Source organism: Zalophus californianus, chromosome 8 (genome assembly GCF_009762305.2).
Source record: "Zalophus californianus isolate mZalCal1 chromosome 8, mZalCal1.pri.v2, whole genome shotgun sequence".
In the NCBI taxonomy this organism is placed as follows: Eukaryota; Metazoa; Chordata; class Mammalia; order Carnivora; family Otariidae; genus Zalophus; species Zalophus californianus.
Window position 1 is genome coordinate 37,341,192 of NC_045602.1, and position 20,911 is coordinate 37,362,102.

The 20,911-nt window shown below is 38.6% G+C and overlaps 1 protein-coding gene across 8 annotated transcripts in view; it reads right to left on the bottom strand.

Annotated features, from left to right (window-relative positions):
- Positions 1–20,317, bottom strand: part of ANAPC1 (anaphase promoting complex subunit 1) — a 91,624-nt gene extending 71,307 nt beyond the window's left edge. For 2 of the 8 annotated variants that reach the window (XM_027621563.2, XM_027621557.2), the window contains exons 1-14: positions 19,298–19,920; positions 18,089–18,325; positions 16,682–16,843; positions 14,769–14,820; positions 14,439–14,539; positions 13,733–13,815; positions 12,414–12,487; positions 10,578–10,723; positions 10,134–10,354; positions 9,214–9,423; positions 6,637–6,732; positions 4,908–4,998; positions 4,751–4,816; positions 774–908 (exon numbers count right to left, since the gene is read on the bottom strand). In XM_027621563.2, coding sequence (XP_027477364.1) covers positions 774–908; positions 4,751–4,816; positions 4,908–4,998; positions 6,637–6,732; positions 9,214–9,423; positions 10,134–10,354; positions 10,578–10,723; positions 12,414–12,487; positions 13,733–13,815; positions 14,439–14,539; positions 14,769–14,820; positions 16,682–16,843; positions 18,089–18,301 — 1,650 coding nt within the window. In that variant the 5' untranslated portion in view covers positions 18,302–18,325; positions 19,298–19,920. The other 6 variants (XM_027621560.1, XM_027621558.1, XM_027621562.2 and 3 more) reach the window with 6 other exon arrangements.
- Positions 20,318–20,911: the final 594 nt, after the last annotated feature.

Below are 20,911 nucleotides of genomic sequence, written 5' to 3' on the forward strand. Positions count from 1 at the left end.
AAATATGAATATGCATAAGAAATGTTCTGCACTTACCTGCCTCCACACCCATTTCCCATGTGATGCCCCTTTGCCCCGAATGCCCCTTTCCATCTACAGATATCCTACTTATCCTCAAGGTCCAAACCAAGTCAGACAAGCCCCTCAGATATGAGCCTCTGGTTCTGCCATATCAACCCATCAGGATGTATCCTCCTATCAGCGAATCTGCTCCTCATTCATAAGTCTTAATAGCCTACTTCAAATTATAATTTCTCACGCAGACAGTACATCTGTTCCACCCAAATCATTTATGAGGTTCCTAGATGAAAAAGAATGTCTCATTCTCATCTCTGTAGTACCTTACACATACAAGGGAGGTCAATATGTTTACTGAATCATTTGTGTTTGAAAATATGTATATTCTACCAAATATTAGCTAAACTTCCAATTCTGTCATTTTTAAAACAAAAAAGTTAACCATGGGAAGAACTAATATTTGAACCAAACTTCTTTAAAACGCTATTTTTTTAATTTTATTTAAATATTTTATATTTTTATTTTTTAATTTAAATCCAATTAATTAACATATGGTACAATATTAGTTTCAGAAGTAGAGCTCAGTGATTCATCAGTCTTATATAACACCCAGTGCTCATTACATCACATGCCCTCCTTAATGCCCGTCACCCAGTTACCCCGTCCCCCCCACCCCGCTCCCCTCCAGTAAACCTCAGTGTGTTTCCTATGATTGAGAGTCTCTAATTTTTGACAACACCTAATTCATTACTCACCTCATCCAAGGATCCAAGTAGTTTACTAAGAGGCTTAGGAGTACCAACACTGTCAAGTGGAGTGCTGGGCCGGGGCATCGTGGCAGACATTGTCAGGGAGGGGGCTGGCAGTCCAGGAATAAAAACCTTTCCCACCTTTAAGCAATAAAAAGATATGGGGAAAAATACTGGCTTTAATGTGTCATATCCTTAAATAAAACATTATGGCACGTAAGCATAAATTTCTTTTGATATTCCACATTTTACACACACCGAACACATCTAAAAAATGAAAAGAAATAAAATTTCAGTAATTCCACCATCCAACTACAAATATCTTGGTATAGTTTCTCTTGGTCTGATTCCTTCCCTTCATTATGGAGCACTTATTTTGGGCAGGAAAGTGGGTGAATGCTAATATGGTCAGAACATAACACAAAATCCCATATACTACACATTTTCCTACTGTATTGGTGGTAGAGACAGCAGGGACACTAAGCTTGCAGAAACTATAAGCAGCAATCTTGTTAACGAAATCTCCGGGCAGAGAGAACAAACATCAATTACTTCCAAGGCACTAAAAAAATGAAGCCGACTGATGCTCCAGAAATTAAATCCAATGTAATCCAAACTGGGCTCTTAAACTCATAATCTGCCTTCTTCCCTCAAATACTTCCTCAAAACACTTTATATATATTCATTAAAAGAGTGAGTGGATAATCCATGCTAGCCACCCCTTATTTTGGCTATCCACGGGGTTCTCAGGAAAACCACAAGAGAAGTTCAGATCCACACAGGCTGAAAACTCTGATAAGACTCAAAGGAAATATTCAGAACGCAAGTGAAATCCTAACAAAACCCATATGTATGTCCATATACGACCCAAACCTAATAAAATTACAAAGTTACCCAAATAAAATCCTCAGGATTAGAAAACAAAATGAGGGCGAAAACCAGTATATATAAAGTTTTTAAAAAGCTACAAGAGGGCACCTGGGTGGCTCAGTCAGTCAAGTGTCTGCCTTCGGCTTAGGTCATGATCTCAGGGTCCTGGGATCAAGCCCGGTGTTCAAGCCCCACATCGCCACATGGGCTCCCTGCTCAGTGGGGAGTCTGCTTTTCCCTCTGCCTCTGCCCCTTCCCCTGCTCATGCTCTCTCTCAAATAAATAAAACCTTTTAAAAAATGAAATAAAATAAGCTACAAGAGACCTCCAGTTAATGAAAATATGGAGTATGCACATTTCATGCTATTCTTCCCACTATTTACAATAGAATCTGCACAAAATTTATAATGCAGTGGAAGACTCTCAAAGGTGAGGAAAAGAAGACACTGGCTAGAGACGTGAGAACCAGGAATAACCTATGATGAATTCCCTAGGCGTTTTTGCTTCTTTCACTCTTTCCATAACCAGTTCTTGAGCTCTCAAGGGGCCTGCAACCCAGAAATGGCCACAGGTGCAAACCAAGAGAAACCCAGCTCTTTTTAGACAAAGTGTCAGGAAAAGAGGGACCAAGCAAGACAGACATCTTCACCATACCCGCCCCACTCCAGAAAACACTAGGAAAAAAGCCATGGCCCTCAGTTTCCTCCGTATCAGGAGCTGTGGCCTGGAGACTATGGGCAGAGTTCTATCATTCCCTCTACGAGGAGTAGGTGGCATCCCTCCCCAAGCATAGGGACTGTGGGCCAGGCCTATTTCGCACTGTGGTTAACTAGGTGGTATCTCCTCCCCTCTTCACCAGGCACTGCAGGTGCAGAGACTATGAACAGAGCGTTGCTGCTTTCATTGCCAAGAGGCAGCCCCTCTGCACCTCCCCATGGTGTGCAAAAGCTATGAAGGGGGAGGAACACTGGCTTTCATCCTTACTCTACCGTAATAAGGCAGCATACCTCTCCCCATCTATCCTCCACAGAAATTATGAGTGGAGGGAGTGCTGTGTTCCATCCCCATCCTGCAATAACAAGGCAGTAACCCCTCTCTGTCCCATCTAGGGAGTGAGAGGAAGAGTGGAAAGGAAGTAAGAAAAGGACTTCTTAAATATGTGTACGAAATCCTGGGCAGGTCTCTGAGTGAACTATGTGTGAAACTGACCAACAATGACACAGTAAAAGATCTGAGAACTAAACACTGATCTATAACACCATTCAGTTCTCAGGCTGGCGTCTGGGTAGCAAAGAAGTTGGGGGAGACCACAATCTCATTAAGAGAGCAGACAAAAACAGGCCCCAGAAATACCTCTCTCCTTGGCCAAAAAAATCAGGAAAGGAATAGCTTAACAAGATCAAAAACTTTTAGACAATAAGCGATATACTCCAGACAAACACCATGGGAAAAACTGTGTCCCAAGTCTCAGTCCTGTCAGCAAAGGCCACATGGGGCGCCTAGACTTCCATTCTCACGTGGCTTTCACAAGGCACCAATTTGGGGGGGGGTGGGGGGAGAAGAAAAAACGAATAGTACTATGGATTCACAAGAATTTTACATAAAGCAGCATTCGGAACTCTCATACACTGTTGAAGGCAAGGAGTAAGGGGAGATGTTGTAAACTGGTACAACCTACACCTTAGAAAACAATTTGGCACCCCCACTCCCCGGCCATGGCCAAGCTGAATATGCATATACTCTGAAGGTTAAGAGACGTGTTTAAGAATTTTTTAAAGCAGGGGCGCCTGGGTGGCTCAGTTGGTTAAGCGACTGCCTTCAGCTCAGGTCATGATCCTGGAGTCCCGAGATCGAGTCCCCCATCGGGCTCCCTGCTCAGCGGGGAGTCTGCTTCTCCCCCTAACCCTCCCCCCTCTCATGTACTCTCTCTCTCTCTCTCTCATTCTCACTCTCTCAAATAAATAATCTTTAAAAAAAAAAAAGAATTTTTTAAAGCATTACCAGAGGGAACAGTAGAAACAACATAAACATCCCAGTGATGATAAAATGGTAAAAGTTTTGGTATAACCATACAACGGACTACTATAGAACAGTGAATGAATAAACAGCAGCTACACATGGACATAGATAAATCTAAAAATAGTAATAATGTTGAGCAAAATAATGAAGTCCAGAGAAGACCATATGGTATGATTTCCTTATATAAAAATTCAAATTTAAGGAAATTACTCCTTAGTGACATGTACCTAATTGCAAAAAAGCTTGTAATAAAAACAAGATTTACTGCAAAAAGCCAGGACAGTGTCTATCCAAGGGGGACAGGGAGATGAGGATGCAGTAAGGAAACAGCACCCTACAGACTATAAAGATACTGCCAATGTTCTAGTTCTTAACCTGGCAGTAGTCATAGGAAAGGTCACTTCATTAGTCTTTAAATTGTGTATATGTATTTAAGTTTCACAATTTAAACTTTTTAAATTTACATAATTCTGTATGTAAATTCCAAAACTGTTAAAAAAAACTATATGGTCAACATATTACACATTTAATGAAACTTTACAAAAACTTTGAGACTTAACAAAGTACCCATACATCAATTTCAAAATTACATTCTTTATAAAACTTCAGGTTAACTTTTTTTTTTAATAATCTACCTATATTCATTAATGATTCCCCATCTGTGTCAGATAGCACCAATCCATCTCATCGCAGTGAGTCCTAGGCCTCCAAATTGGGACCAAGCTCAACTGGAGACTTCATTTTCAACTCTTAGAAAAATCTTCTGCCAAATCCTACAGCCAGGGGGTCACTAATATTAAACATTAGACTAAATATTAAAAAATAATAACCAGGGGCGCCTGGGTGGCTCAGTCAGTTAAGTGTCTGCCTTCTGCTCAGATCATGCTCCCAGCATCCTGGGATCAAGCCCTGCGTCTGGCTCTCTGCTTAGTAGGGAGCCTGCTTGTGCCTCTCCCCCTGCCTGCCACTTCCCCTGCTTGTGTTCACGCTCTGTCAAATAAGTAAATAAAATCTTTAAAAAAAGAATGTTTAAAAATAATAATAATATCAAGGAGGCGGTCCTACAAAAGGATGAAATGCTACTTACTACTCACCCGAACCACTCCTGTGTACAGCACCAGGTTTCCACTGCCTTCAAGGACCAGCATGGTATCTATCTTCTAAGAGAAAGACAAAAATTTTATTTGCCAATCTGTGCAAATTATAAAACATAATGATTTTCAACTTCTCAAGAAATGTGCCTGCCTTTACCTCCACTGGAGCTGCATCCTTTGCGTGTATGTTGGTGATGGAGCCAAAGATGAGCTGAGTTTTATCATTACTCTCTTGAAACTTTACACAGCTAAATATTAAAATAAAAAGAGAAACAAACTACTGATATGTCCAACAACTTAAAGTGATCTCAGAAGTATTATGCTGACGGGGAAAAGTCAATTTTGAAAGATTACATATTGTATGATTCCATTTTGTAACACTTTCAAATGACAAAATTATAAAAATGGAGAACAGATTAGTGGTCACTAGGGGTTAGGGATGGGGTGGGTGGGTTTGGTGTATCGGACTATAAAGGAGTAGCCACGAGAGACATCTTTGAGGTAGTAAAAAGTTCTATACCTTGACTGTGGTATTTGCACAAATCTACACATGAGAAAACTTCAATATAAACACACACAAATGAGTACATGTAAAACTGATGAAATCTGAATAAGGTGTGTGGATTGTACTGGTGTCAATTTCCTTGTTTTGGGGATAATGTACTATAATTATATAAGATGTTACCTCTGGGGGATAAAGAGTGCAGGGTACACAGGACTGTCACCCTACTATTTTGCAACTGCCTGTGTTTTATAATTACTTCAAAATAAAAAGGTAAGTAAGTGGACAAAAGATCTGAATACACATTTTTACCTAAAAAGATAAGTGACTGGCCAGTAAGAACATGGGAAGACGCTCAACATCATAAGTCATTACGGAAATGCAAGTTAAAAACACTTCACACTCACTAGAATGGCTACAAAGAGACGGACAACACGATAAAGAAACTGGAACCCTTATAGATTGCCGGTGGGAATATAAAAGGATGTTGTCTATTTGGAAAACAGTTTGGCAACTTCTTAAAAAGTTAAACATGAATATACTGTTCAACCCAACAATTAACCTTTACACTCCTAGATACCTCCTCAAGAAAAAAGAAATCGGGGCGCCTGGGTGGCTCAGTCATAAAGCGTCTGCCTTCAGCTCAGGTCATGATCCCAGGGTCCTGGGATCGAGCCCCGCATCGGGCTCCCTGCCTCGCAGGAGGCCTGCTTCTCCCTCTCCCACTCCCCCTGCTTGTGTTCCCTCTTGCTGTGTCTCTCTCTGTCAAATAAATAAATAAAATCTTTAAAAAAAAAAAGAAAAGAAAAAAGAAATCATGTATGTCCACACAAAGACTTCTGCTCCAATGTTCACAGAGCTATAACTCACTATGGTCAAAAAGTGGAAACCAAATGTCCATCAACAGATGATTGGATAAACATAAGGTGGTGTATCTACATAATGGGCTACTACATTGCAAGAGGAATAAAGCACTCATACAGTTACAACATGGTGGATCCTAAAAAACATTATGCTAAGTGAAAGAAGCTAGCCACAAAAAGACTACATTTTGTATGATTCTATAACATCTCCAGAAAGGGCAAATCTACTAGGCAGAAAGCCTGTATACAGAGTGGTTACCTGAGGTTGGGAATCAGAAGAGAGACTGACTGCCAATGAAACACAGGGATCTTTTTAGGGGGACAGAAATGTTATAAAACCGGATTGCAGTGATGGTGGCATTAACTCTGTAATTTTACTAAAAATAATTGTACACTTAAAACATGTCAATTTTTTGGCATGCAAATTATTTCAATAAAGCTACTTAAGTCAAAAAAAGAAAAAAAGAAAAAGCAGCCCTAAGTTTATTTACACAGAATCAAAGGGAAGTATGCACACTTACCGCAGCTGGAGCTCAGACTCCACTAAAAAGCACAAGAACTTCTGCCCACATAGGTCAGATGTAATAAACACTTTTGAGGCCTGTGAATTTTTCTCTCTGTAGCAGATACATTAATAAAATAACTGTCAGCATTAGCTCCAAAATCTGCCACGATAACTCTTAATGAAAATATCCCACAAGAAATCTCAAAACTATGTGGGCCAAGCATGAACACTGAAGACCTCACAACACTTCTAAGATTGGAACTTCATGATCTCTGAGATTCCTTTCAGTTCTTTGATTCTGAGTCCACTCCACAGCTTTTTAGGGGATAAATTATAATAAATTTAATCATTACCAATGACCTTTTTAATTCCATATTAGTAAAGTTATGTACCACTAAAGCTGCAAACTTGAATTCCTATTCCTTAAAGGATGTAAGGGGTCAGACCTCTTATAACATGACCTCTCCTATCCATCCTCTCTCTCGCAGATTAGGCTCTACTTCATCCCTCTTTCTGAAACCATCTCTAATTTCCAAAGATTTCTTTCTGGAGTGGTACAGAAGACCATAATTCTGTAATATAAGAATCTGTAATATAGTCAATTTACCAAGAGATATGTAAAGACAAATGATTTTTAAATGTAGGAAATTCTTATTTATGAGGAACAAAAACAGAGAAGCTACTTCAACACTGTACTCACCAACTATACCTATCCCCTAACCCCTAAGAACATGTATTTATTTGCCTTCTGTGTCACAGAGAAAATATAGCTATAAGCTTGAGCCCAACCTCCTGCACTATGTATCTAATAACCATCACTGTCTTTTGTCTTTCTCCTGAAGGCTCATCTCTCCACCTGTGCTCCTTTCTGGTTCCTCGTTCTATCCATCATTTCCTCTCTCCTGTATTTTCAATGCTTTCCCTACACTGAGTATAGTCCTTGCAGCCTACTCTCTCATATTAAGATAAAAATCTTCAAATATGAAGATGGACTGAATAATAAACAATATAAAGGACTTACTGTTAATCGGCTGGGTGTGGTTAGGTAAAATGTCCTACATTTTAGAGATACGCACTGAGGTATTTAGTCATGAGGACTAATTTTCTCTAATGTAATTCAGCAGTAACAAAACTCTCCCTTGACCCTGAGACTCCCTCCCATTTTGCATCCTCATCCCCATTCAGAGGCAATCCATAAAATAATCTACATGTCAACGTTCACTTCCTCAGTCCCCATTCACGTCTTCCACCCCATTCCACTCCACAGCCCCTCTCCAAATGCTCTGGCCAAGGTCACGAGGGAACTCACTGCCATCCGGGTACCTCCTTTCTGCGCTCATTGCTTAGTGCCACACCTCACCAGCACCTGGCAACACTGGCAGCTTTCTTTTTGAAACGCTCTCTTTTCCAATGTCCCATGACACTTCTGCTGCTTCTCACACCTGAGCTCTCCTACTCTCTCTATAGCAGCTTTGTCTCTTTTTTCTTTTTACCCCCAAAAGCCTAAGTTTCTACGACTTCAGTCCCTAGCTCTCTTCTGACTCTACACCGCCAGATCAATTATTTGGAGGTCTTAGACCCCCTATGAGACTCTAATGAATGTAAAACCCTCTCCTTAGGAAAAGTCCTATAAACTAACATGCACATGATTACTGCATGATGCTACGGTACTAGAACCTCTGCAACTGGAAGCTCACCCACAGGCCCTCCAGGAACCCAACGTCTACACACTCCTTAACTTCCAATCCACCTCCCTTGCCTCAATCACCACTTACAAGGCAACAACTCCCACATTTACTGCTCTGCTCTTTCCCCTAAGTTTATGACCCACATATAAAGCACCTTAAGAGCCCTCATCAAATAGCGCAGCCCTAAAGGGCAATCTCCCTCTCAAGTCTCCCCTTTCTTAGCCCTTGCCCTTCCTTCCAACATAAGCGAAGTGAGAGTATTTGTACACACCACACACTCATACTTCTGAACTTCGAATTTCTGTTCTGATCCTCCTGCCTACTGTGCCCTTCTTCCCTTTCCTACCCAGCAATACCTATTCATCTTTCCAAAGCCCTACCAGCAGAGTAGGCAGTGCCTATGTGTCACCATCTTCAGCTGTCTCTTTTTGAGGATAGGGACAGTGACCAATTTGCCTGTAACCAAGAGCCACTAGCACACGCACTGGAACTGGCCAAATGATCAAAGAGAACATAAAAGGAGAAAGGCCACACAGAACAGAGGTCTGAGTTGCATTTCCCAAAAACAACACCTGACACTCAACTAACGTAAAGGTAAAACTTTAAAAAATGCTATAAAACCCCAAGTTTCTTGATCTAGTTCTTTCTCCCTAAAACATCAAACACCTCAAATCTGAGATTCTTACTACTAAAGAAGAAATAGGAAATGATAAAAAATACTTTTATAATCACTTTAATATCATTAATATCCTCTACTGAAACTCAGGTAGCCTTAATATTTATCTCTGTATTTTTATAAACTGATTATATTAAAAGATTAAAAGGAAACTCTAAGCAAAACACCAAGTATTTTCTAAAACTTTTACCAACATTTTTCTTTGAATACAAAAATATATATCCCAAACCTTATATTAGTAATCGTTTCTGTCCATAAATGGTCAATACAAAGTTCAGGAACAATTGGCTCTGTTTCTGGTGCAAGGAAGGAGCCATTAGAATTACTATTTGGAGAATGAGAAATACTATGTCTCTTTGGAGACTGATTATGGCTTGAAAGGTTGAACCTCTGCACCCCTGAGAAAGAGTGCACTCCTAAGGCGGGAGAATGAGCACGACTGCAAAATAAACAGAGAGAGGGCATCACAATTAACAAGGCAGGCTGACCGAACATGCTTTCCAATCATACTTTCTAAAACTCTATGTACCAAGTGCATTCATGGTATAATCCCAATCAGAAATAGATGTTTTTTAAAAGGGAGTAACTACTTAAATGGTTCACATTAATGTGTTTTATTACATTCTAAAGATTTAAAATTCTTGTTAGAATTCATCCTTTAATTTTAAAACTGAAAGTTAGTTCATTTTCTGCCTCAGAACATGAATTGTTTTTATTATTCAAAAGTCCAAACTACATTCCTATATATTCAGATATATACATACCAACAAAACTATGTTCCCATATTACCAGACAGATACTAATAAAAATGAAAAAGCTAATGCAAAGACCAAAAAAAAAGAAAGGAAGAAAAGAAAAACCAAAATATTTTTGAAATTAATATTCACCAAATTGCTGCCACTTAGTGATGGAAATGAGGCAACCAATCTTATGACAAGCACAGGCAGCTTCTAAATAGGACTGATTTAAAAAAACTTTACTTAGTAACACAACTGGGATAATTGCTGTTTTCCCTAAAAAAAATACCCAAGAGCTGTCAACAGAGATTTTAAATCCTTCAAAACATAGAGCGAAAGTTTGAAAAGAAGGTATCTCTTTCTTGGGATATCTTGTTTAAAATAAGGAAACACTTCCACACTTAATTCCCACCTTAGAGCTGCCATGTTGGAAATAGAAGGTGAACGAGAGTGTAGACTGGGTGAGGAGGTCGAGCGACTCTGACTGTGAATGGAGGAGTAATTCTGGAAAGGTGAAGCCACGGGGGAATCTCCTTTGGAGAGGCTTCTGAGGTGTGCTGTGAGGGAGCTACTACTGGCCACATTCTGTGGGGTTCCCCCCTGTTCAGAGAACTTTAAGACAACATTCTCTTCCTTAAGTCAAAATGATGAGAAGGGGGGAAAAAAAGGCAATAATTAGATTAAAAGGGTAATTTCCTGGTGAGAATTCAGGGTAGAAGCCAGTTATTAAAGACACAATATTTCTTTTTTCCTAAGAAGCTCAATGCATTTCACAAATGATTCTTCCAAATACATGTGAAAGCTTTCAGGGTTAAGTATCCTTTCATACTAAGAAGTGACTTGCCTTTATCCTTACCTCTGTTTTGACTCTCCGGAGAGCCCACACAGAATGCAAACATTGAACAGTGTCATAGGTCATTATAATGGAGGGGTCAGTGTTGAGAAAAACAATTTTCATTGCATGATCTACAACATATTGCACCCTTGATGAACCAAAAAGACCTTAAAGACAAAATAGTAACGATCAGGCATTGAACCATGAACTTCACAAGACAGTTCTTTATGAAGTGACTTTCTGTAATTCCTAAAGAGAAACGCGGCCAATTAAGACACAAAATCCACTAATATATAATTACCCTGAATTTTTAAGTTTACTTTGGGCATCAACTTCCTCAAAATACATAAAGATAAGAATACATTACCAGTTTCCATTTCACATTCATGCCATTACATGTTGAAGGTGTGCTGACTCACTATCCCATCGGCCACAGGTAGGTCTGTGACTACTCTACAACCGACTGGTCTATAAACTGCAATCAACTATTCTGCCAAGTTTGACCTCTTGACTGTTTTTCTTCTGTATGAAATCTGTCCTCTGTAATAACTATTCAGAGTTAAACAGTATACTATTTACCGAGTATACATGCAAAATAAGTTTTTCCTAGTGAGTTTAGCTTTTACTCCTATAGTACCATGAACTGATTTCTATAACCTTATCTGACAGCTTCCTAAATGCTTCCCTCTCAGTTATTTTTTTTTTAATTTTAAGTAACTTTCTTACAAAAATAAAAGGTATTTTTTAAAGAAATGAATAAAAATCACTCATAATTCCACCATCTCTAAATATCCCCTACTAATACATTAGGGAGTATTTGTTCTAGTGTTCTTTTACTACACGTATACATACACTTTTTATACCTTTACAAAATTAGAATCACTGTATTTAGTTTTATATTCTACTTCACATTATGAATAAGCAATTCCTAAGGTCATTAAATAGTATTCAAAAATGTGATCAATAATCCTTCACACCATTCAGTCGTAGGCTCTAACATGTTTATTTAGGCTGTCTGTAATTGTTACCAATATGATACAGAATTATCAACAAACTTTCTTGTAAAAGGCCAGAGAATAAATAGCTTAGGCTTTGTGGACCACATAATGACTGTCGCATAATGTTTTTTTCTACAACCCTTTAAAAAGATAAAAACCATTCTTAGCTCATAAGCCATACAAAAACAAGCTGTTGGCTGGGTTTAGCCCATGGGCTGTAGTTTGCCAAGCCCCGATACAAAAGATTAAAACCTCAGTGGAATTTCAGAATATGTGCTTGGCACAAAGTCCTACAAGTAAAATTGGTCAAAAAATATAAACATTTTTTTTTCAGTTTTCAAGTCCTCATTATTTATAATCACCTATCATGTTTGGCCACATTTAAATTTTTAAGATCAGCATCTAGAAATATCTGTAGGAAATATTAAAGTTCTGCATCTCAGCAAATTATTTTATTATAAACAAGAAAATGAATTATTAAAATTTACACAGTACAGGCCTAAGAACCTACACTTTTCTTCAACAACAAAAAACAATTTTAGTTCATCTAAGTATTGTTCGTTTACTTATTACTGAGGAGTAGAGTCATCTGTAGACTCATCTACAGATAGGTCAGTGAATATATCAATGTTCCTGATTGAGTATAGGCCCTATTTTTAATAAAAGAATAACTATGAAAACAGTTAATACCATGGTATTCAAGAAGTTCTTGCTTTAACATAAATTTTCATAATAAAAATGTTTAAACTACATTATTTCTATAAAACAAGCCCAATTTTCACAAAGCTCATTCATTTCCTCCTATCCCCCAAACTTAAAAAGAGAACTTATATGAACGAATTTATAAAAATACACTTACTTCCAGATTTACAAACAAGTGGGGTTATTTCATCTAGTGGATGCAGCATGCTGAACATAGTAGGTAAAGGTTCTCTAGTAATAAACAAATAATCAGTCAATCACCAACAAAAAAATGATTCCATTTATGTGTAAATTTTGCACTTTCTTTGCAAAGAAATATATTCTTCAGATTATACAAGCAACTAGAAATCTCCTATCTCATAAAGCAAGCCTCTAAACTTTTTACATGCTATTTTTCACAGTATCTTCTATTTCATTCCTGGAAATCTCTCTTCTTGTGCATGGTAATCCTATGCATGCACACACACACAGGAAAATCAATACAGCCCAGGGAATCTCTACAAATAGCAATTATCACATTACAGAGCCAATGGAGTAATAAGCATAAGGCAGTTTTTGTTTTTTTTTAAACCTCTCTTAGTGGCAGTGTGTCTTTAGCAGCTAAGAAAGAAATTTAGTGTCCTACATCCATTTACAAAAAAGTGTCAAAAAAAAGGGAAGAAAAATTTCAAGTAAATAAAAAGGCTGCATTTTTTTAAGGAGTGATTTAAAAAGGAGAAAAAAACAGGCCTTCTATCTAAACACAGGAAGATTAAATCTATAAGCAATTTTTTAAAAACCGGGGTCCTGGGATCGAGCCCCGCATCGGGCTCCCTGCTCGGCGGGAAGCCCGCTTCTCCCTCTCCCACTCCCCCTGCCTGTGTTCTCTCCCTCTCTCGCTGTCTCTGTCAAATAAATAAAATCTTAAAAAAAAAAAAAAAAAAAAAACCAGTGTCTACTACTTGCACCAGACTATGACAGGTACTATATGTTCCTGTCCTTCGATGAGCTCATAATTTATTAGGGACACAAGGTAAACATGCTACCAATAAGCACCTTCCGTTTATTGTGCATCTAACATGTACTAAGTCCTATGTCAAAGATTACATACATCAGCTCATTTAATCTTTGCATAAATCCTAAAAGATAAATGATAGTACTTCTGCAACAGATAAGGAAACTAAAGCCAAGAAAGCTCTAATGACTTGCCCAAAGTAACAAAATCAAACAATGACAGCTCTAAGAACAGTCTTTATATCCATAAGTTATGTGTTCATTTAATTTTACTATGGAGGAGAGGAGGGAAGCAGTAGATAATTGTCGAGTCAGAAGTAGACCTCCTAAGTGTATAATACTGAGATGAGAGAAAATGGCATTTATCTGTGCTGTTAGCATGGAAATGATCATCATCCCAAACTTCTAGGTAAACATTTTTACCTGAAAACCAACACCAAAAAAGCCCAAATAATAATAAACTGAACGCAGTAAAATGAATACCTGGGTGGACCTGGAGGTACCTCATGTGTAGAACTGCTTCGTTCAAACAACAATCCATATTTGGTGGGCCAAACATTTGCAACCTATCAGGTAAAAGGACAGGAAAAAACAGAAGTAAAAGAAACTACTCTACAGCATGTGCTTAGGAAACCATAAAATATTAGATTTTCTTCCGACTTAAAGCTTTACAAAACAATGTGATCATTAGCAATATTTTTTTAAAGTCCAAGACAAAATCAAATCTAAGAAAGAGTTCAATCAGAAATTCCTGCCACTGGCTAATAACAGTACCAAAATGACAATGTGATGAAATTTTAACAATAGCACTAGGTATAAAAAAGATGAGAAACAGGAAAAAGACTAATCTTTTTCACGTGCTTTAATATTCCAAAATGATTTCTTTTTATAACTGAAAAAAATCTCTCAGGAAAAAACTCCGTAATTCACTTCATTAAATAATTTATTTTTTATGCAAAGGATGGAAAAATGGTAAGGATTAAAACTGTTAAAATTTGAATAAATTTTACTTCATTTAAATTTATATTTTATTCAAATTTTAAATTTAATTTTATTCAAATATAAAGTTATTTGAATAAAAATGACATTCTTGATTACTACAAAGCATAAGAATAGCAATTCTTCTGCAACCAATTAGTTCAAGAATATTCTACAACAAAACACAAAAACAGCGAAATACTCAATTTACCTGGAAAGGTAAAGAAGCTATGTAATCCTTTCCTTCTATGCTATGCATGTTAATACATGAGCTTTGCAATATACATATGCATTTTTCTACTTCATCACTACCTGAAAAGAAAGGGTACAACAAGATTTATGCATTTTTTTTCAAAAAAAAAAAAAATCTCAACAATCACAAACTGCAATTCCCAACAGCACAAATTCTTTAACATACCATTAAAAAAACGCTTAGGCTAAATCACTATTACTAGTGGCTACTTATTTTGAACAACAACAAAAAAAACAAGGAGATAAACATTTGGAGTAAGATGAAATAAAATTTCAAAAAGAAACTTACTGTAGGCCTTCTCAGACTTATCCTGTGATATGATGAAGTCACACCACAATGCCTAAAATCAAAACAAAATGCTTAACCTGAGAAAATTCTATCTAAACAATAACCTATTCACTGATGGCATCTAATAACAATGACACCTACATAATACCTGTCCTTCCTTATGAGCTCAATACACATACCATGGGAACAAAAAAGAATAAAACAAAATCATATTAATGATAAATATTATAAGGAAAGACAAACTATGTTTGCAAGTAAGTTTTATTTTAAAGATTTTATTTATTTATTTGATAGAGAGAGACAGGGAGAGAGGGAACACAAGCAAGGGGAGCAGCAGAGGGAGAAGCAGGCTTCCCACGGAGCAGGGAGCCCGATGGTAGGGCTCGATCCCAGGACCCTGGGATCATGACCTGAGCCGAAGGCAGACGCTTACCCACTGAGCCACCCAAGCGCCCCACGCAAATAAGTTTTAGAAAGCCAAAGAGTTAGAAGAGTTCAAAATCATCAAGCTATTTTATAATCTCCAGACTTACCCAATAATCTTATTCTCAGACTCTCCTAGACTCATTTTAGAAAAAAATCTTTAGAAAAATTAACATCACTTAATATCCAGTCCATTTGCAAGTTTTGCAAATTTTCCCCAAAAATGTCTTTTTTAGCTGATATTCTAGAACCAGGATTCAATCAAAGTTCATTTAACAAGTTTCAAAAACTATTGCATTTGATGTCCCTTTACTCTTTTTTAATCTAGAGCAGTCCCCACCTTTTCTTTCTCCCTTTTTTTTCCTCCCTGACTTTTTAAAGAGACCAGAATGTAGACTGTCCCGACTGTTTTCTCAGTGTTTTTTCTTTAAACTTTTTATTATGGGAAGTTTCAAATATGTATTAAGTAAACAGACTAGCAATGAATTCCCATCCGCCAGCTTCAATAATTACCAACCTTTGGCATTCTTGTTTCATTTACATCTCCAACCCACTCCACATTCCCTGATATTTTAAAAACTGATCTTCTTGTCCCCATATTTCCTCAAATTGAAAGTTAGATCTAAATATTCAAATTAAGTATTTCTGGGAAGAAAACTTAGTAGATGACATCATGCATTTCAGGCTGCATTACAGCAGAGATGTGTATTACTCCTTTGCCCCACTATCAGTGACAGTAAACTCAATCCATTTGGCTGAGGTGGAGAGCAACAGACACCTCCAAAGGAGCGATATCATTTGTTCCTTCACATTAACAAGTAAGCTACAGGGTGACACCTGGGGGCCGTGGTCGCATCCTTTTACCCAACAGTGTTGGTGTCCATTTACAATCATTGTCTCAATCAGTTTACACTGGAAATTTAAAAATGGTGGTTTTCTAACCTATCATTCCCTTCTTATTTATTCATCAGCATTTTATAAATAAGGGTTTTCCTTCATTAACTGGAGATGGACTGCATGTCTTCCAAAAAGGCAGGGCAAATGCTTCTTTCCCTTTAATTACCAATTTCAGAACAGTTAGGTTTAATAGCCAACTACAATGAGAGTAAAGTAGATGTTTTTCCTTTCCAAGTATTACTCTGAGCCCAATTTTTTTTATTCAATACTCTGCAATTAAAATCATGGGTTAAAATATTTTTGTACCCTTAATGTCTTACAAATTTTTACTGACAATAAATCAAATTAATCAAGGACAATGTTTAAAGATCATCATTTAACTGACAGAAGGACAGTATAAAAAAAGTGAGGACACAGAAAACAAATGACATTTTTATTTTCCTACCATTATCTTCACTACATTTTAAAATATACGTCCAGCTGCTGGGATCGTTAAGCTATGTTTTTACCATTTCTGTTAAATTCTAAGGCAAAAGCTTTTTTTAAAAAAATGTTAAATAGTCAACTAAATGCTAAAGTTCAAATCAACTCACCTGTTGAACAGGACTGTCAACTGTAAACGCTTTATAAACAGCCAATGCCTGGCTTTTACTTCCTTTGCTCCAGATCACCATATTTCCAGCCACATAGAGTTCCTCATCATAATCCACTTCTTCCCCAATTTCACTGACACCTTTCCTTAACTGCCAGCTTTCCTTAAAAATTAATAAATGTAAGACAGGTTAAAGCACTCCCTTTTTCAATAGTATGGAGCAAGAGTAATTAAATCAAAAGCTCATCCAGACACAAGTCTCCTACTCTCGCTCTGCCTATGGAGTAAGACCCACTCCAAACCCAACTCTAAGAATGCCTGGTGCCACTGATTAAAAGACTGGGTGTGTATTATAAATCTTACAGGATTTCATGTACAAGAATTGACTCAAAAATTCTCTATGTATCAACTGCCTTATAATACATTAATCTGCCAAAAATATAAACAAACAAATTATACCTATCTATAGAACGAAACCAACATACTTGGGACACTAAAAGGGTATATTAAGCATATGCAGGGGTGATGGAAAGGGAGTAGTGAGGTACACATGGGAATCACTGGCGGAGTTTATGCATAATGCAGACTTCCCTGTTTCACAACTGCATATACACTCACCTTCCTTCCTTCGTCTGACCCATCAAAATGAATGGGAACAAGAAAGGTTTCGATTTCTTTGGTTTTTTTTTTAAGATTTTATTTATTTATTTGAGAGAGAGAGATGAGAGAGAAAACACGAGAGGGGGGAGGGTCTGAGGGAGAAGCAGATTCCCTGCTGAGCAAGAAGCCTGATTTGGGACTCGATCCTGGGACTCAATCCTGGGACTGCAGGATCATGACCTGAGCCGAAGGCAGTCACTTAACCAACTGAGCCATGCAGGGGCCAGAAAGGTTATAGATTTCTAACTACATAAACCTCCCCTCTCTGAGATTTTGGTATCACAAAGGGATAGGAAAAGGGAATAAGGCAGGAGAGACTGATTTTCTGATACATACTTGCCTCTCATTCCCCTATTTAAGAATTACTACTCTATCTACTTGTGTATCATTTCTTTTCTCCTCTAGAAACATGCAGGTCTTTTGCAGTAGGGACTGTTTCTAACTCTACCATCTACTCATCAAGTAACATGAAATCTGGTCTCTACATACTAAGTGAAGAGGAGGTTTAAAATAGACCATAATCATACTACTGAACTTCACAATCATGACACCATGAATTACACATGTCTAAATAAACAGTTATGACACTATAATAATGTCATCATTTTAGCCTTGATGGAAATTACCAAATCTGAATCTCTATAAGATGCATCATACTCCTTTCTGTTGCATCTGAGTAGTCTTAAATTATAAATAGATCATCACATCACTCTATGTTTCAAAAATGTAATGGGAAACTTAATGGAACCTTCTGTTTCTCGTGGATTGTAACCTCCTGAAGGGATCCCACCAAGCCAGCAGCACCATCAGAAGACCATAACTCAGAGGCTGGCTGCAGCTGGCGAAGTTGAAGGTTCAAAGCATTAGGGTGGTGCTTGCAGTGGTCTCGACCAAAAGGAACAAATTCCTGCAAATCCCCGGCTGCAATCATCGTTGCCCTTTCTTCATAGAAGTTCGACATGGGTTCCAAATATCAACATTATTTCTGCATGAATTCAAACACATTCTGGTCAGCTTCTAAAGTCAAAACCAGAATAAAAATGTCATAAAAGTTTACAGAAGAGTCATTAATCCTTAGATGAGTGTCAAATAAATCTTATCATATTGTAGGTATACAAGTAATCATAATATCAAAGGGCATTCCAGTTCCATGAAAAGCATCACTGGCATACTGGAATGAAACAAAAAAAATATTACTAACTCATCAGTAGTTGAAGTACTGCTTTTAGTTGACCAGTCCACAAAAGACCTAATAAACTATCAAGTGTCATCAGCAGTTTTGACACCCCAATTCATTTAAATATATAACTACAACCAATTCCAATTTTTGGTCAAACCAGAACCAAGGCATGAATAACCCTGGCCATGGAATAACCATGCTTGTAGCAAATTTAAGAGTGCTAGCTTTTAATTAACACAATCTAGTACAGTACAGTTCATTAGATGTAGATGAGCTGTGGGTGGAAAATACCTCTTTACCTCCAAAACATTTCTATATACAGTAATTGACAGCGAATAAAATTCTGATACTCTGCAACGTGGTAAAGTGGATGCCGGTTCTGTCTCTGAGACAACATCTACATTAGAAATAGGTTTTGTTGCATCACATTTAAACTGCAATCCTCGAACACAGAAATCAAAACAAACATTTGATGCCAGCACTACAAACAACCTTTAGTATCTGAAAAGCACTCACAATTAAGAGTTTAATTAAATTTGATTTAGATTTCTCATTTGAGGTTTTTTTGGCATCAGTAATTTTCCTTGCTGCACTACCTCAAAGCCTCTGTAGTTCCTATGCAACAACCAGAGTTGCAAGGCTATTTTGCTGTGAATTAACATTATTCCTGAGACAACTGCATGTCACAATGGTGGCACTTATTTCCTCCTGCTAAAATTCAGAATTGAGAACAGTTGAACTTAGGACATAACTAATAACGTGCCTTATAAAACTTACAAGAAAACAACAAAACTCTGCTGGTCTTCCTATTTCCTAGTCAACAGGATAGCCAGCATTAAACTTGCGACTTTATCCAACTTCAGTTGTGCAATTTCGAAATGTTATTCTATTAAAACTTTGAGAAAATTACATCATTACATAATTATTTTAACAGTGCAGTATCTTTGTGTACGATTAAAACATATTTAATACTTTTACAGTACCCCAAATTTCTATGTATTTATTAGGGCAACATAAAAAGCTACATATAAAGGTACTATATTACACTGATAAGCTATAAATCAAGTTATCGGCATTGTTTACGATAAACAAAAACTACCCTGCCAAGTTAACCACAAAATTGCTTTTAAGAAGAGACCCAAATGCACAGGAAAGGCATCTTGCGTAGAGTCTCCGGAAAAAGGCAGAGTTTCCTCAGCCTCTTTAGGGTTAGGTGAAACCAACAAGCTAAGCCCCTAGGCCTCAAAAAATCCTGTGCGAGAAACAAGGGGCAGATATAGAAGCTGAGGCCCACACGGGACACCGCGTCTAGCTCAGAAAGGAAGTCGGCGAGGAGCGGCGCGGGGAGGTGCACTCCGGAAAGCCCAGTCCGCAGGCCGGGGGCCACTTGGCGCAAACGCGCGCTCAGGGCCTACCCCTAGGCTCCCAGCCCTCCGGTCTCCGAACGCAAGTCAACTCGGAGCGGGTGCGAGGGTCACAGGACGTGCGGTGAAGCACCGGACACTGCGGGCCCGAGCCCGCACCTGTGTAACTCGGGACGCGTCAGGCGCGGCGAGCCCCGGCTGCTCCCCGGAGGCGTGGGGCCGAGGGGGCCCGAGGGCAGCGGCGGGGTCGGTCAGGGTGACTCCTCTGCCGCTGCAGCTTCTCATTCCCTCTCCCTCCCCTATTCCGGAGGAAGAATGGGCAGCAGCTGTTGGCTCGGCTGCGATCGACTGGCAGGAGTGCTGGGAAGCCACTCAGGCGAGATGTTCAAATGAACGCGTCCATCTTGGCTTTCCCGTCCTGCCTCGCGCAGGGGCGGGGCAGGGTGGGGCGTCACGGGAGGCGCGCGGCACTACTTCGGTCCTAGCGCCTGCGCAGCTGCGGGAAGAAAGCGCGGGGCCGGATTTGCAGAGTACGTCAACCTCCCTTAGCGCCGCGCGGATCTCCGAAGCCGGCCTGCCTCTGCTGCAGTGTATACGTGATTGGGTACCCTCTGGCGTCCAGATCTTCTCCAGTCATGTTATTACAACTTGAACTGCCTCTTAACTCTGAATTAGGAGATATTCGGGCTAGTTTCACTCCAGTCTCTTGACCCCCAAACGGGAGGTATGTACTTCCAGGCTTGGGGCAGAAAGGGACGTGCTTGATTTTCTCTCTTTGGCAGGGCACTTTAACTTTTTGGGTTCCGGGCCCTTCGAAAAGTTGATGAAAGTTACAGAGACCCCCACAAAAACGTAGCGTGCAATTTATGAGCTTCACAGACACTTCCCCCAAGGTTCATAGACCCAAGTTAAGAACCTAGCTTTATCCCCCCTTCTGTGTCTGTGGATTCAACTGAACAATACCACACTTACAGAAACTAGAAAACTTTCTTGAGCTCTAATCTCCCATTGCATGGTATCTCTAGGT